At 46.4% G+C, this 15497-nt stretch overlaps 10 protein-coding genes across 10 annotated transcripts in view, besides 7 other annotated features; 2 read left to right on the top strand and 8 right to left on the bottom strand.

Moving 5' to 3' along the window:
- TraAM80_01237 (uncharacterized protein) overlaps window positions 1-363 on the top strand; it is a gene marked incomplete at both ends in the record, with an annotated part of 447 nt that extends 84 nt beyond the window's left edge. The window contains one exon of the mRNA XM_029378289.1: window positions 1-363. This exon is cut by the window's left edge and continues 84 nt beyond it. Coding sequence (XP_029241898.1) covers window positions 1-363 — 363 coding nt within the window.
- Window positions 364-1262: 899 nt separating this feature from the next.
- Window positions 1263-1299: a sequence feature (A-rich).
- Window positions 1300-1700: 401 nt separating this feature from the next.
- Window positions 1701-3251, bottom strand: TraAM80_01238 (tubulin---tyrosine ligase; the record flags this gene model as incomplete). The annotated part of the gene is made up of 1 exon (XM_029378290.1): window positions 1701-3251. The coding sequence occupies one exon, from the start codon at window positions 3249-3251 to the stop codon at window positions 1701-1703; it is 1551 nt and encodes a 516-aa protein (XP_029241899.1).
- A 162-nt stretch (window positions 3252-3413) lies between these two features.
- Window positions 3414-3440: a microsatellite.
- Window positions 3441-3756: 316 nt separating this feature from the next.
- On the bottom strand, window positions 3757-5577 carry TraAM80_01239 (uncharacterized protein; the record flags this gene model as incomplete). The annotated part of the gene is made up of 1 exon (XM_029378291.1): window positions 3757-5577. The coding sequence occupies one exon, from the start codon at window positions 5575-5577 to the stop codon at window positions 3757-3759; it is 1821 nt and encodes a 606-aa protein (XP_029241900.1).
- A 578-nt stretch (window positions 5578-6155) lies between these two features.
- TraAM80_01240 (nucleoside diphosphate kinase) lies at window positions 6156-6617 on the bottom strand (the record flags this gene model as incomplete). The annotated part of the gene is made up of 1 exon (XM_029378292.1): window positions 6156-6617. The coding sequence occupies one exon, from the start codon at window positions 6615-6617 to the stop codon at window positions 6156-6158; it is 462 nt and encodes a 153-aa protein (XP_029241901.1).
- Window positions 6618-6857: 240 nt separating this feature from the next.
- Window positions 6858-6884: a sequence feature (A-rich).
- A 190-nt stretch (window positions 6885-7074) lies between these two features.
- On the bottom strand, window positions 7075-9270 carry TraAM80_01241 (putative minichromosome maintenance (MCM) complex subunit; the record flags this gene model as incomplete). The annotated part of the gene is made up of 1 exon (XM_029378293.1): window positions 7075-9270. One exon carries the CDS (start codon window positions 9268-9270, stop codon window positions 7075-7077), a length of 2196 nt encoding a protein of 731 aa, XP_029241902.1.
- A 306-nt stretch (window positions 9271-9576) lies between these two features.
- Window positions 9577-9624: a microsatellite.
- Window positions 9625-9909: 285 nt separating this feature from the next.
- Window positions 9910-9930: a microsatellite.
- Window positions 9931-9937: 7 nt separating this feature from the next.
- On the bottom strand, window positions 9938-11425 carry TraAM80_01242 (uncharacterized protein; the record flags this gene model as incomplete). The annotated part of the gene is made up of 1 exon (XM_029378294.1): window positions 9938-11425. One exon carries the CDS (start codon window positions 11423-11425, stop codon window positions 9938-9940), a length of 1488 nt encoding a protein of 495 aa, XP_029241903.1.
- An 818-nt stretch (window positions 11426-12243) lies between these two features.
- Window positions 12244-12624, bottom strand: TraAM80_01243 (tubulin binding protein cofactor A-like protein; the record flags this gene model as incomplete). Its single annotated transcript, XM_029378295.1, has 1 exon — window positions 12244-12624. The coding sequence occupies one exon, from the start codon at window positions 12622-12624 to the stop codon at window positions 12244-12246; it is 381 nt and encodes a 126-aa protein (XP_029241904.1).
- Window positions 12625-12709: 85 nt separating this feature from the next.
- Window positions 12710-12749: a microsatellite.
- Window positions 12750-12873: 124 nt separating this feature from the next.
- TraAM80_01244 (ATP binding protein-like protein) lies at window positions 12874-13443 on the bottom strand (the record flags this gene model as incomplete). The annotated part of the gene is made up of 1 exon (XM_029378296.1): window positions 12874-13443. The coding sequence occupies one exon, from the start codon at window positions 13441-13443 to the stop codon at window positions 12874-12876; it is 570 nt and encodes a 189-aa protein (XP_029241905.1).
- Window positions 13444-13628: 185 nt separating this feature from the next.
- Window positions 13629-14228, bottom strand: TraAM80_01245 (uncharacterized protein; the record flags this gene model as incomplete). The annotated part of the gene is made up of 1 exon (XM_029378297.1): window positions 13629-14228. The coding sequence occupies one exon, from the start codon at window positions 14226-14228 to the stop codon at window positions 13629-13631; it is 600 nt and encodes a 199-aa protein (XP_029241906.1).
- A 157-nt stretch (window positions 14229-14385) lies between these two features.
- Window positions 14386-14427: a sequence feature (A-rich).
- A 684-nt stretch (window positions 14428-15111) lies between these two features.
- Window positions 15112-15450, top strand: TraAM80_01246 (uncharacterized protein; the record flags this gene model as incomplete). Its single annotated transcript, XM_029378298.1, has 1 exon — window positions 15112-15450. The coding sequence occupies one exon, from the start codon at window positions 15112-15114 to the stop codon at window positions 15448-15450; it is 339 nt and encodes a 112-aa protein (XP_029241907.1).
- Window positions 15451-15497: the final 47 nt, after the last annotated feature.

Raw genomic sequence — 15497 nt, forward strand, 5'->3', positions numbered from 1 at the left:
GCATGTAACCCGCCTTGTCGTGCCAACAAGACATCCAGAGCTTCTCGGCCGGCTTTTGAACCACGCCCACTCATAGAATGTGAGTGGAGAGCCTTCGAACAGGCCTGCAGGCATCCACGGAAAGCCGTGAAGAAGAAGCGGAAGAAGGGAACTTCACAAGAAGAGAGGCATGTAAAGAAAATGAGCAGGGAAATTGAAAGAGATCGCGGCAAATCTCGCTACATCGCCAGCAGACGGCACCATGATGAATGTTGCAGCACCGCCGCTGTACTGATGCTGCTTGGGGCCACGCACCTCTTGCACCGCACTTTGGCCACCAGCATGCATATCGCAGCACGGAAGGGGCTGGTTGGTGTGTGCTGAGACAAGGGAACAAAAAACCGGCGGTGAAAGAAACGTCCGTTGGTATTATCGGCGTCCATCCATGAGAGCTGCACATTCCTCGTTGGAGGAGATTTTTACGCGAGTAGGGCCAGTGACCCCAACACGCACCCAGGATGAGGCCTTGTCATTCCTTCCCCTTGAAAGGCTGAACCACAATAAAGGAACTCAATGTTTGGCCCCCAGCCCCAAGATTTCAATTCCAATGCTGCTTATTTATAGTACCTATAAGCTGGCGAATTCATAAAACCATAAAGCTCTGATAACCGGGCTCGTTGTGAACTCACTGAGTGGCAGTCTTTAAGGACAAGCAAACGCCAGACTCCCCCGCGTTTGTAGAGAGTTTAAGGGCGTGAAAATGAAAAAGGAAAAAAAAGATAAGAGAAACTGCGCCCGCTGCCCTCTTGCACGTCTATCTCGCTCCGTTTCACACGCACCCTCGCCTCCTCCTATTTCGCTCTGCGGAAGAGGGCATCCATGTGCTTTTCTCAGCCAGACGAGCACCCCCCACCCAACCTGGGTGATACAAGCCTAGGCCCATGAGGGGGAAAGTGATTGCCAGCAATGTATCAGGTCACACGCGCGGGACTTAGTTGGTACTTACCAACTAGCAACACCGTCTGCACACACGAACTCCGTTGTACACGGCAGCTTCGCCCATGCAAAGGACGCCCGCCATGGCCAGCTCTACCGGAGGAAGATGTACGATCTATTTTCATCCCCACCTGTGCACGTGTGCACAGCGTGCCGAGGCCTCATGTGGGTGGAATTCCGTGTGAATCATTAAGAAAGACTATTCCACCTCCCGCAGCAGAAATGTCTCAAATAACGTGAAACCTCGACTGACTCCTTCGACCCAGAATCATGCTGCGTCCGTGCAGAAGCAAAAAACAAAAACAAAAACAAAAGAGAAAAAAAGGAAACGGCACCCCCAGTAAGCATTGAAACAAAACAAACTTGCCCAGCTACCTCACAATTCTTTCCACTGGCACCCACCCACCCACCACAAAAATAAAAAATAAAAAACACATTGGCACATAAAAAAATAGGAAAAATAGGTCAACCGAAAAGTTTGTAGCGTACTACCCTGAGTTGTTGATTTCGGTTTTGCTTAGCCCGCTTAACTCATCCACCTTCAGGTTCTCTTTTTTCTGCATTCGTGCCTGATTTGCCTCCGCAGTGACACTTCATCGGGTGGACCAGAAAAAGGGAAAAAAGCAATAATGCGAAGTACGTAGAAACGCGAAAAAAAAAAGGGAGCACATAATAGAGACCGAAGCCATTTACAACTCTAAAAATAAAAAGCACATAAAAAGGACTTACGGATAGACCCTCACATACTCGTTAGGGTAGGTGGTTCTGCTCCGCCGAATTGCGGATTTCGTGGTGTTTGGGAAAAATGGCGTCAAGGCGATCTCAATGGTGTCCTCAACCAAAACTGGCAGCAACCGGTCCGCAACGCCTGGGGCACCGTTTATCTCCAACAGCCAGGCTCGCAGCCTCTCATCAATCAAAAAGTCGTAGCCAAAAAGCTGAAAGCATGGTGTCATGTATGGCGACCGCCCAGTCGGAATGGATTTCCGAGCGGCTAGCAGGGTTTCCACGGCGATGTGGTAAATCTGTGGTAGTATGGTGTTTTCTAAGCTGGGCTCCAAATGTGGATTGGCTCCATCATGCATAATCCCCTTTTCCAGAAGCTTTTTGCCTTCGTGGCGAACAACGGCGTCAAGGTGTTGTCTCCACAGCTCATTGCCTTCTTCAAAGGCCTCAAAAAAACTACTCTGGGCTTGTACACAATGATTCGTAATGTGTGCCAGGCGTCCTACGGCAGTCGTTGTAGTGGCGCTCTTTGGACTATACTCGATGCTGCTCATGCGCATCACCAGCCGCTTGTAGACGTAGATTTCGTACCGATCGGCACAAAGGAGCACCCAAAAGCGAATGTCAAACTTGCGGCGGTGGTAAAGCAGCGGATTGTCAATATACCACTGTACCACCCACAAGTACGGCTCTTTCTGGCTATCTATGTAGTTCAGCATCTTAATTGCACCATTTCCTTTATTGCAAAATATTTCCACGCCTTCCCCGTGGCATCCGGAGGAGCTCTTTGCTATCCACAGGGTGCCACTGTTAGACTTCCTCTGCAGTGTCTTCAGCAACATCTTGCGTTCATCATACCAGGGCTTCCTGGGAATAATTTGAAATGCTAGCGGCAAGTAGTGGCCCAACTCTTTCCATGACTGGGAGTGGTAGGCAAGTAAGGTAGACACCATGCTCCCCTTGAGTGTGATACAGCGCAGCTTCTCCACATAATTTACAACACAAGGCATATCGACATTTATCGCGCCACCTACATCTCTGGTATGCCGAATGCCATGATGTTTATTGTCTCTCTCAGCAAGAAGGCGACGCGACTCAATAAACTTCTCTGCCGGTATCTTTTCGCTGAGGAAGAGAGCGACATGCTCCAATCGCAGAGGAGTTCCATAGGGGGCAACCACCAGCTCCTTACCCGTCCAGGAACGCATGACGAGGATGCTCACCCACTCCCCCGTTGACATCAACTGTCTAGTCATCTCCTTATAGAAAGAACCAATGTTTTCCATCACTGCAAGCAGCCGCGGATGCTGCTCAACAATCAGGCCAGACGAAGTATCACGGGCGGCGGAGGTGGTGCGTAAAGACAAAGACGGTGCGGCAAGAGTATCACCATTCTCTTCTCTTTTACCCCCATTGCCTGCAGCAGCGCGAAATGGATGCACTTTGACGATGCACGGTGGGGAAACGAACTCCGTTGGCGGCACCCCACTGCCTCTAAATGAGGTTCTTGATATTGTTGATCTAGAGGATAACTCGTGGGGCAGTGTCATTCACGTGGGCGGCACACAATCACGGGGCAACCAAAACCCACAGACACAGAGTTGCACGCTGAAAGGAGGCCCTTGACCTATGTCTCCCCCAAGGGATTGTTCAATGCTGAACAAGGAGCCCTTTTGCTCTCTTTATTTGATATAACATAAGAAGCAAGCAGCAACAAAAAAAAAAAAAACAGAAAAAAAGCGTTTTTTTTTCTTTTCCTTTTTCATGCTTGTTTAATTTTTCCCCTCACTGAGGACAACTTATTTTGCATTGTTATCGTCTGATCGTTCTGCACACCAGCGTGTATTTGGTTAAACCAATACAACTCTATTCCATACACACCTCACCACCTCCTCTCTCCAACACATAAACAGACAAACATACATTTATTCCCCCCGTGTCCCCCAACTTGCCGCCACATCCACCACCACCTGATGCAGATAAAGGAAATAGGGAAAAATCAATCTGTATGCACTGCATAGGTTGCCAGTTCCAAAACCCGACAAACAGAGAGCGTTACAGACTGTGGCCTTGGGGCCTAGTGTACACCGTGGCTAACCCTATAACGCGAACTGGATCTGTTGTAAACTGAGAATTGTACAGCCTTACACCCCCGGATGAATCGGCTGACTTCTTTGTTGACGAAAATGAGAGGGGCTGGGAGCATGGCCTGGGTTCAAAACCAGACATAAGACACTCGTTCACTGAAACCCAAAGCGGTGTCGTGCGCTTCAGCGACGTCAGGTAGTCTTGACGTTGTTTACCCAAAACAGGACGCCATTTAGAGTCCAGAAAAAAGTGCACCGATTTACTTTTCTTTGGAAAAATAGCGAGAATCTCATTGGGGTCGTCAAAATCGTCCAAATTGTAAAACTCCTCGACAGCATCAACGTCGTGATCCTCCACTGCCCCCGCCCCAATCGCGACAAACTTGTGGAGGTGCTTCTTCTCTATTCCGACGCCCATGCGCCTGGCACCCACAGGCGTCAGCCAAATAGGGCTAGAAAGTTTGTGCTTGAGAGAGAAGGAACGCAGCTTGGCCTCGTCACGGCGACCAACAAGCTTGCCATTGAGAATGGCAACGGAACGCACTGCAGGAACGGCTAAGTGAGGCTCTGTCAAGCAGGCAGCGTTGTAGTACCGACGAAGCGTGGCATCTTCTGCAAAAAAAACCCTTGCGTAGGCACAGACGTGTTTGCCCCTGCCTGGGATGCGAGCAACCTGAATGGCAGGCACCCTCCTCTCTTTGTTTGCCTCATTGACTTGGTCATCCTGCATCATCGAAGTATCCATCATTTTTGGACCCAAAGGTGCTATTTTCCTTTGACACTCGCTAGCAAGCCCGGCAAACTTTATATGTTGTAGCCCAAAATCTCGAAGGTTAACAAAATGGTAGGGATATTGGGGATCGTTCACAGCGGCCATGTGCTTCACGAGAACATGTGACCGCATCACCTCCCATCCATTGACATTGTAAAGAAAGTAAAGGTCATACCCAAAGGCGTCGGGGTGGTTTTCGCGCAGCTCCTTCAACAACATCTGCTGTGCATCCTTTGGAAGCTGGGAGAGAGAAACTATCAATCCTGTCATATTGGGTGCCAGCACACCCTCCCCTTTGCATTTCTCACGTACCTCCAGGTTCAAATGTTTAAGCTGCTTTTCTGCCACCCACATGGGTGAGGTGTAGCCCCGCATGATACCAACTGCAAGAAGGATATCGTGTGCCGGTTGTCCAAGTCTTTTTCCTGTCACTGCATTCAAGGCCACCCCTTTTTGTGGCTCTCCCTTGTACGGGTCATCCAGTTGTTCCGCACTGTACACCGAAATTGAGCTTTGTCTCCGGATATCTATGGTGTCCTTCGTGTTCAGCTTCAAACCCAGCTCAGATGCAATGGCGACGTCAATGTACAAGGCACGATCTTCCTCATCTCCGTTCAGAAGCCGTAAAAGGCGCTCCGCCGTAACTGTCTTCCATTTCATACGTGTGGAAAGAATACCAACACCAGAGCCAAAAAATGGTGGATGTTCATCCATGATGCGTTTTTGCGTTTTCTTTGGTAGTGTTGTGAAGGGCACAACCTTTTCAACATTTAGGTGTATCAATGTCGGAGACTCGCCTGGGAGCACCACCGCATTGCAGGTGCGGCGTGACTGTGGCAGTGTCACCCAGTACCTATTCACGTAGTGTCGCGCTCTCGCCACCGATCGCAGTATGGCCTGACATGATGGGGAAAAGGGGGCATTTGTGACGGAAGAAAGCACACTGACGTCACTGCTCACGCTCAACGGTGTTTTGTATTTCAGAAAAACCCGTGTGATCCAAAAAGGTCCCCGCATGTCTGGTGCAGTGTCCTCTGCTCCTTAATATCTATATCGATGCACTTGGAATGCGTGAAACAAGGAGTAACGGTTCAGGCGGAGCCAAAGAAAACAACCGTCAACGCCCTTAAGAGACCTTGTGGTTGTTGTTGATGATGATATTCATTGTGCGTACGCGTGGTATGAAAGAAAAAAAAGAAGAGAGGGAGTGGGGTTGATGTCATTCCAGCGAAGCCTTACCACACAAGGAAGCATGAGGACAGGCCACAGTATCACAATCTGCAGTCCATTTCAGGAGGAGAAAAAGTACTATTATTCAAACGGAAACAAACAAAACCTGGCTCTCACACCTTTACCATCCGGAATAATTTCGTCAAAACAAATTGTTTGCCACTTTCCCACCCTCCAGATATATTTTTTTTCCTCTCCTTTTCCTTTCCTTTGTCACTCCTACTTTAATTCGGTTTGGGGAATGTGTTGTTCCTTGCTATTTTATGTTTGCTTCATGTTTTTTTTTTTAATAGATTTAAAGTGTAATTTTCCCCTGCTTTTAAGCGCCCTGTACAGTGTCTCTTCCAAGTTCGCCTCTTCACAGCCTAGGCAGACTCGTAGATTTGCTTGACGGAGTGCGAGGTCCAGCTCACAAGTTCCTCCGGCTTGAACCAAAACGCGATCTCGCGCTTAGCGCTGTCGACGCTGTCGGAACCGTGGCACACGTTTCGGCCCACGTCAACGGCGAAGTCACCGCGGATCGTGCCAGGGAGCGAGTCAGCGGGGTTTGTGGCGCCCAGCAGCATACGGCCGCCCTTCACCACGTTTTTGCCCTCCCACACCATACCGACAATCGGACCAGAGGAGAAGTATGCGACGAGGTCCTTGTAGAAGGGCTTCGAGGCCAGGTCGATGTAGTGCTGCTGCGCCTGCTCCGTCGAGGGTTGAAGCATCTTCAGGCCAACCAGCTTGTAGCCCTTCCTCTCAAAGCGCTGAATGATTACACCCACGAGGTCGCGCTGGACGCCATCAGGCTTCACAGCAATGAAGGTACGCTCACTGGCCATGATGGAATACGCTTTGGATGCCTTAAAAACAGTTGATCAAGCAGGAATCTAGCGAGAAGGCAAGAAATGCAAGAGAAATTTCAAAAAATAAAAATGCAAAAGAGTGGGGGAGATACTAAACATAAATTTATATCATCTCTACTGCGGGGAGAAAACGCCAGACGGCAATGAGCTGACTTTGAACTACCGCCGGTCCACCCCCTCCAAACAAAAACCGCTGACTAAATAGGGGGGGAAGCAAATATAAAGTCAAACAAAATAAAATAACAAAGGTGTCACACTGCTTCCGATCACTTAACCCAAGGCGTTAGGAGCAGCACAAAAAGAAAACAAAAAAGTAGTTTTCGCAAGCAGCTGTAACAGTAGTGCAGTGCTTCTGGGCAGTCAACCCACCCTCACCCTACTCCTTCCCTTTTCGCGCAATGAGTGGCCACACGTGGCCCACCCTACGCCTGACTCACTCCTGTGAAAACTCAATAACGTTTCCGTTAACCTCCCACACACCGACCTCCATGTAAGTGTGCAGGCACCGCTGAAGGTGCGCCTCATCCACGCCCTTAATCATGAGAGTTGGGCGCACCTCCGCCAGGTCAATAGTCGTCCGAGAACGAGCCAGCTCCTTAATCGTTGAAAAAATTGCGGCATCCGACGTTGTCACCGCACGTCGACCATTTGGGTCTGCTCGCACCTGCAAAGATATTTTACTGCAGTCCAACAGCCGCCCAGCCTCTCTAACATCCGCCTCAAGAACACGCTCTGAAAACCGAAGACGAGCACACGCCTGAGAGAGACGAATGATACTAAGCAGCGTACGCGCTGTGACTACATTCCTGTGACGCACACTTTGTGATCGCATTTCACAGTAAATATCACTAATGGCTTTCGCCGCAGCACTGTCAACAAAAGGATGAATTCGCTTAACCTCACCAATGTAGGCTCGTAAAAAATCTTTTCCAAAATATTCCGAGAAAGAGCCATCAAAGCCATTATCTGTCACTGTCCCAGGGGCCACCCCATGAAGATGAACGTGAGTCACATGCATAGAGAGTTCTGCATCTCTTTCACGGTTTGATTCATCCAACAACAGCCATAAGATGTCAAAACGAGAAAGTAAGGCAGGTGGGAGATTGACATTTTCGCTTGGGGTGAGGTTGCGACGCCAGCGACCATACTTTGGGTTGGACGCAGCTAAAATAGATGCTCTCGCGTTTAACGAAGTAATAATACCAGCTTTCGCAATAGATACAAGTTGCTGCTCCATGACCTCATGCAATGCCGTTCGGTCGGCGTCATCCATCTTGTCAAACTCATCAATGCAGCATATGCCCTTGTCAGATAAAACCAAAGCACCACCTTCCAGCATAACTTCTCCTGTATGACTATCTCTCGTTACCGCGGCTGTTAATCCTACACCAGAACTGCCTTTCCCTGTAGTGAAAACAGAACGTGGTGCTACAGAGGCAATCCACTTTAACAGCTGACTTTTTGCCACTCCAGGATCCCCCATTAAGCAGATGTTGATATCACTTCGGATACGGATGTCATTGGCAATAGAGCTACCGCCTACCAGCAAACAGAGTAACGCCTTTTTCACGTCTTCCATCCCCCAAATTTCAGGTGCCACACTCCGAGTTAGTTTTTCAATTATAGCCTCCTTATCTGGATAATTCCGCACATTCTCTACCTGCGATTTAAGATCCTCTGCCGCCTCCTGGTAAGTTCTTCTTTCTAGTTCAATATGCAAGGCACGAAATAGCGTCTTTACCATTGTAGAAGCTCTAAATGCCTCATGGCCCTGCCCGGTAGAAGGATCAGGACAATATGTTCCGGTAATTTTAACTACCTGCCCTGGAGAGGCGATCCGTGTCTGTTCACCTTCACAAATAACACGAGTAGTGCGTGGAATTGCACCTCGAGGAACATCCTGTGGAAGCTCCTGAAGCCGAAGCTCCTGGTACTTGGTGAATTTACTAGCTTTGTATTGAGGAAGTAGACGGCCTATGGTATTATTTAGTTTGCAACGTTGCGATTGGCACACCATAAGCGGAGTGAGACGATCCCCAATCACCTGTTGAAAGGTTGTTTCAGCACACACCTCACAAACAGAAACCAGCATCGAAAGCTTAGGTCGAACCGCAGTTGCTGCGATACAAATACCACGCAACACCACAAGAGTGCCGATTAAACTACCTTTTAAATGTCGCAGAGAAATCGGTTCAGCATAGCCACTCAATGGCACAATGACAAGTTCGTATCTCCTTGTCAATAAGAAAGGTAACGATTGGCCAACGGCCTTCGCCTCGATTAACAGATAATCAATCATGTCTTCTACTATCTCCGTCTGCGGGATGAGGTCATCAATGACGCGGCACATTTCTTCAGAATAACCCATGACATTCATTTGTATCCGCTGAGCAAGATACAACTGTCCGTGAGACGCTATCTCGTCTAAGTGTACTCTAAAAATTTTTAAGTCTCTACGAGCTATACTTTTTGACATCTCCATATACTTCAAACTGCCAGACGTATCTCGGAATTCCTCGAAAAAACGCCTACATAGTTCACGGTCTGCCAAGTAATTCGGATATTTTGTGGTCGCAGCTGCAGCCAAACTCCCTTTATTGGCCTGCTCCTGCAACGGCAATTCAGCCATAGACAAAAAGTCCCTTCAAGAATAACTAAGAAAAATAATTTGGCAATAAAATCAGATAAATATACACATCTACCAAATAATAATAGCAACAACAAAAAAACACTTTTGGCCGAACTCGCCGCTGCTATTTATTTGTTTTTGTATTATTATTATTTTTTTGCAGCTCAGACTCAGTCCCATTTCGGAGACGCAGCTCAAAAGTTTAAGTGGTAACCAGCACAAATTCAAACTACAAGTAGAATACGATAAAGCTTTGCACTACATATTTTTAAATAGATAAATATGTATGCACAATGCATCCGACATAAAAAAAAAAACACCAACAACGCTTCAACAACAACAAATAAAAAAACATGGGCTATGAAGTCACAGACGCTGGAACCCAAAAGGAAAAAAAATGTCCCTTTTCACTCTGTGGTCGCAAACGCGACTTCCACAATAGTCGTTTAAAGCCAACAAAGCAGAGACCAAATGACTGCTTCAAAGGTGGTTTATTCACTGTCTCACATGGTCAGCAAGCACGGTCAGATACCGCATTGCTACATTTAAAGAAGAATCAGATAGAAGCGACAAAACAAAATCATTGGATCAAACTATGTGGAAATACCTTGATGTTACACAAGAAAGTGTTTCAGTTGAAATAATAATAATAATAATAATGTTATTGTCACTTGGAACAAAAGTCCTCCTTCCGTAACGCCTTTTCTGAAGTTGACGGAAACGTGATCCATTCCGCGACAGATTGCCGAAAATCACCTGCAAAAGCTGCTAACTGGGCCTCTAATGTTGCATGTACAGAGTCCCCAGTGGAGCCGTACGGCACTAATTCATGCGAATCTGGTTCGATACCATTCACTTCATCCGAAGAAATAAAAGGCAATTTGGGGTCGTTATCAGCTTTCAAAGGGTTCACATTCTCTTGGCCGATTGACTGATCTCCTTTTGGAGAAACCTCATCATCTGTAAGTGGAGTTTCGCTTTTTCCCTTATTTAACCCGTTGTTCCATGCATCTTCATCACCAATTTGCGAAACATTCTGTCGGGATAAAGATACACCACTACTCTTGTGAGGCTCCAAGTTTTTGATACGAGCCTCCAATGCCCGTACTATTTGATCATGCTCCGAAGCCATTCGAACTGTTTGCTCTTCAACTCGAAGCCGTTGTCTCTGCTCTGATTGCAAACGTTGTAAAAGCATTTTTGTAAAGCGGGTTAAAACACATACCCTCCCCTCTAGTGGTGTTTCTTTATCCATCGTCTCAAACCCACAAACTGTATTCAGCAATTTTTTGTACTCAGTATTAAATTCCTCAGTTTCTAAATGTTGTGCCTCGAGATCCAAAAGCCGATTACGTTGTTGCGTAAGAACAGAAACTTTTTTTTCAAGAGTTTTGTTGCGCTGCTGTAACTCAACTACAATGGCGTCCTCCTCTTCAAGAAGTCGTGTCAATATCTCAACCTTGGTATACAGCGCATTTTCAGTAGATCCTGCTGTAAACCTATCAGCATCATTCGTCGTCAGATTGTTTTGTGGCATATTTTTCTTCTGGGACTGCCTTAACTGAGCAGTTAGTTGAGCATTCAGTTCCACCTCCGCCTTCCATTTAGCTCTAGCCTCCCTTAATGATTCCTTCATTGTATTAATTACCTCAGCACCTTCAGTTTTAAAGCGTTGCAGCAATGACATTACAGATTGACGCTCAGTGCGCTCCTTTTGTAGAAGTGCCTTGTAGTCGTTCTCTGTACCCAACTGGTTGACCCGCGCAGCCTCTAATTGTTGAAGGATATCACCCATCTGCTGTCGAAAAGCCGCTTCCTCCTGCCTATTTATGGAAGAGAGTTCCTCTATTCGAAGTCCCAAGTCCGTCAATGACTGCATTCGGATTCCCATGACATCAGCAATGGTTTCTTCCAACTCCATTACAGAAGACGAGCAGCGGCTCCGCGAAGTAGCAGATTGTCGTGATTGAGTTTCCGTGTTTTTCGTCAATTCCTGCAGACTGCGGGTGTCAAGCACAGGTGTCCCCATCTTTTTTTGATTATTCTGAAAATAAATAGAAGCTGGGCGAAAGCCCACGGAAGAACCACACCTACCCATATTAGAAGATGGGAAACATCTTTCCTTCACATTTGCCGTATATTTTACCTTCACCATAGTTTCCCGTTCTTTCTAGTCTACAACCGCCTGTAGAAAGATAGAAAATATTGAGTATAACTGCCAAATAGTCTAGCGATAAAGAGTGATCGTATGAAAAACAAAGGGGAAAATAAGAAAGAGAGTCCAAAACTTTAAAGTCCATCTTCATTGTTGTTTTTTTTTTTTATCATCCATCGTTTCCTCCCCCGTTAAGCAATTCATCGATAAAAAGGAAAAAATAAACAAGATACCCTATCACCTACTCAGTCTCATCCAGTCGCGCATTCTCTCCACAAGTCGTTACAACATGCAATACTCAGCAAAAAAAAAACAGAATCAGCACAATCAAGGAATATTTTTTTTCTTTGTATATGTCCATAAAAACATTAGGGCAATATATGAAGTGAAATTCCCACCACATGCAGCGTTTAAAAAATATTAATGGTGATAAGCTCCAGCGACACGCTTTAGAGTTCAAGTTCTAATCATTCCCCAATAGGAAAAAAAATTTTCAATTGGCCCAAGAACGCCCATTCATAACGAATTGCAATGGTGTCTCAAGGTTCATAGAGTCCCTATTTTCATTGGAAAACCACCAAGAAGAACAAATGTAGTGCAGTGAAACTAACCACCAGTAGAAGCAAAGGGAACTTTCCTAAACCAAGTTCCCTTCGTCATGAAGAAAAGATCAAGAGAAAAAAAATGAATGCATCTAACTAATTTACCTGATAAGAAAAAGATGAATGAAAGAAACATTTAAAACACGGCACAAATTCCCAGCAATGCAAGTCTAAAAGGAAAAAGACAGCATACAAAAAAAAAATTAAATGTTACGCTTACGATAATACATGTTCCCCTTCTTCCAATGCCTGATATGCGCTCCGCACCAACTCTTCATCTTTATCGTTCAAATTCCCCTCATTTAAAAATTCTTTAAGGTCCTTTAGAGCTGCTCGCACCCTGTTCTCTGAATGAGGAACCATCATCTGTGCCTCACCAATAACATTTTCCTGCTGATTCACGCGTTCCGGATTATCTCGCTTAATAGATTCCAGACGAGCCGTCTCACAAATGACCTCTTTCTTAGCAAACTCAAAATCCTTCATATTACGCTTAAGAGTATTCACCTTGATTTTCAGTGTCTTCACAAAAGGATCCTCCAACTGCTTGGAACGTCCAACAAAACGACTACCAACATCCACGTTATCAGTAGGCATCTTCTTTCTTCCTATTTCAGATCCTTGTTTGTGTGTGTGTGGTGTTTTTTTAATATTTTTTTCTCTTTGTGATATGAGTACTATTATACAGTTACAAATAGTAAGTACAAAAAAAAATACAAATATACTCTAACTCCTACAAGGCACAACAATTACATAAATGTCTCCCAGAAAAAAAACAGAAATATGTTGCAAAAAATCATAGTACAAAATAAAACAAATTTTTACTCCTTCATTATTACAAATACTCTACTCGTTGCTCTGGTCAGCTGAAAACATACCACGTTCGTTGAGCATACCATAGTGGGAGAGCACATTTACCAAAGTATCTGTTGAGAAATCATCTGTTCCCCCAAACTCATCAAAACCAATAATGCTGTGAAACGTATTCTTCTTCTCAATAAGCATCAAAGTCGGTAACATCATTACATTGAATCTTTCAGCCAGGACAGGAAGTCTCTCGACATCAACGAAGCAGAACCGCGTCTCAAAATGCTTTACTGCAATTGCTCGAAGGTGTCGATCCAAAATTGAACAACGCAAGGTGCTTCTTCTCATAAAATGAACCACAACACGTTCAGAATGCTCCACTGCAGTAAAAAACTCTTTCGGGTCCGTCAATTCTTGCAGTTGGCCGTGTCCTTTCTTTAACCACGCGTCTCGACGCTCCCCCATTTCTTTTAGCGTCTTCAGGCGCTTACGCCGAAGCAACATCAGTTCTTCATCATCCATATTATCAATGTGTTCCATTTCATCATCAATGGCCCGCTCTATAGTCTCTGCCATCTGCAGCAGAGCCTTCTCCGTTGGGTTCTCCATTATTCTGCCAAAAAAACTATAGAAGAATAAGTAACTAAAAAAAAAACAATATTTTTAGTTTCAATAAAATACAAATCACCAACAAAAATATGGTTTTGCTTCAACGTGTATGTGTTGATTTTAATTAAAGACGTTTCTTCTTTTTTTTTTTCGGTCAGTAGTAAATAACTCATTTTTGATCTCACCTAAGCAGAACCATACCATGGGTTGCCTTCCGTGCATGATGCAAGCACATCGTCATCATTTTTCCCCCTAACATGACGAAGAAACTGATATGATGGGCAACCCGTGGAATCCACTGATGGAAAAAGGCATTCACGAATTTGCCTAATAACAAGTATAGAACGTCGAAAAGAAAAATCACCGGTTAACGCATTTCCCACATCCTGAAAAAAATTCTTTGGAAGATATCGAAGGCCGTGAACGTAACTGTCCCGTAGTTGGAGAAACCAATCCGTCAAGACAGGAATTGGGTATGTTCCATCTCTCGATCTTGCGTACAAGCGAGCCCTCCAGCGCAATGCGTTACAGAAAATAGCTTGCCGCGCCACTTCCTGTGTATTTCTATGATGCTTAAAGTACTCCTTGAATTCGGTCAAAAGAGAATTATATAGCTTTCTTGTCTCAGCGTGGTCAAGATTTCTAGACTCACCAAATTTTTGTTTCAACTCACGGAACGAGTACTCACCAGGCACAGCCCCTGAAAAATTGTCTTCCTCAGGAATCACCGCCAACAACAAAGCAAGAACTGCAATAACCGCACAAAGAAGATGAAGGAGACGCATCTTCTATGAGCGCCAATGACTTATGTAAAAGCAAAAAAAAAATTCCGAGAGAGCAACGACAAAAGAGTTTACATATCAAGAGCAAAAGAAAAAAAGCACCAGAAACAAGATAAGCACAAACGTGGTGGTTCATCCTTGCATACGCAGAACCACATTGTAAGAATAAATAACACATAGGATAAAAATAAAATAAAATGAATTCCCACTCCCCAACTTTGACGAGCTAAACCCAGCAAGTCCTATCTGCGATAATGCCCAGCTGTCGTCTTGAAAATTCGTGTCTCGAACCATCCCACCCCTCACATGACCTACGAAACCACACCCCCATGTAAGAAGACGCCCTTCCCCTAAAAGACCGCCAGAACGCGCAGCCAGAACCCCCTCGCGGCGGCGGCCGCCACACAGCAACAGCCCAACACTGCTTGCTTTTTCTTAACCCTAGTAGCCCGGCGTGCCCCAAAGCGACGAAACCGCAGGGCGGGGCGCTTCGGTGGGGTGGCTGCTCGCCGGCGGCGGCCCCTGCTGCCACTGCGGCCTTGCTAGGCACGAAGTGTTGGGGCTGACATTTTCCTCTGACAATCTGCAGTTGCAGGTGTGTTTCTTTTGCTGGTAGCCTCCGCTTTTTTCTTGACATTGTCAAAAACAACAGAGGGTGGAGGACGCCCGCCGCCGCAGGCCAGCCACAAGCCCCGCGACCCTCGTTTCTTTTGTTAAAACTTAACTGCATTTCTCAAAAAACAAAGCGCCAGAACACCGCACTTCGCGCGCGGAACGAGATTTCCGCCCGCCGCGTTTTGGCACCGCGAATCGGCCCTCGTGTGTGGGGAGAACGCTCCGGGAGAACCCGACGAGCGCGCGGCAGCAAGCGAGAAGCAAGTGGCAGATGGGCGCGGTGTGCACGTCAGACGGGGACTCCGGCGGGGGTCTGGGCGGCTTGCGTCACGCAACAGAGGGGCAACACCACCAACAAGTCAAGAAGCGTTTGGAAATCCGCAAGCGGCGAGCGGGCCTACAAAAAAAAAAAGGGCAGTCGTTGCATTTTGTCTGGGCGCAGAGCCGTGAGTCACTTCCCGGAGCCTTCGTGCTCGCAGAAAAGGAGTTCTTGCAGCACCGATGGGTGACTAGCGGGCGATGTAGGCGCCCTCTTCTTCCTCCCGGACCTCTTTCCGGCACACCCGCCTCACTGCAGCAGGGGAATCCACACGCCGTGCTGGAACGCTGACCTGCAGCGGAGGTCGCGCTGTCCCTGCCTTCGCTTCCGCTACCCCG

This window comes from Trypanosoma rangeli (assembly GCF_003719475.1).
Source record: "Trypanosoma rangeli strain AM80 chromosome Unknown Tra_15.4_contig_00024, whole genome shotgun sequence".
Lineage (NCBI taxonomy): Eukaryota > Euglenozoa > Kinetoplastea > Trypanosomatida > Trypanosomatidae > Trypanosoma > Trypanosoma rangeli.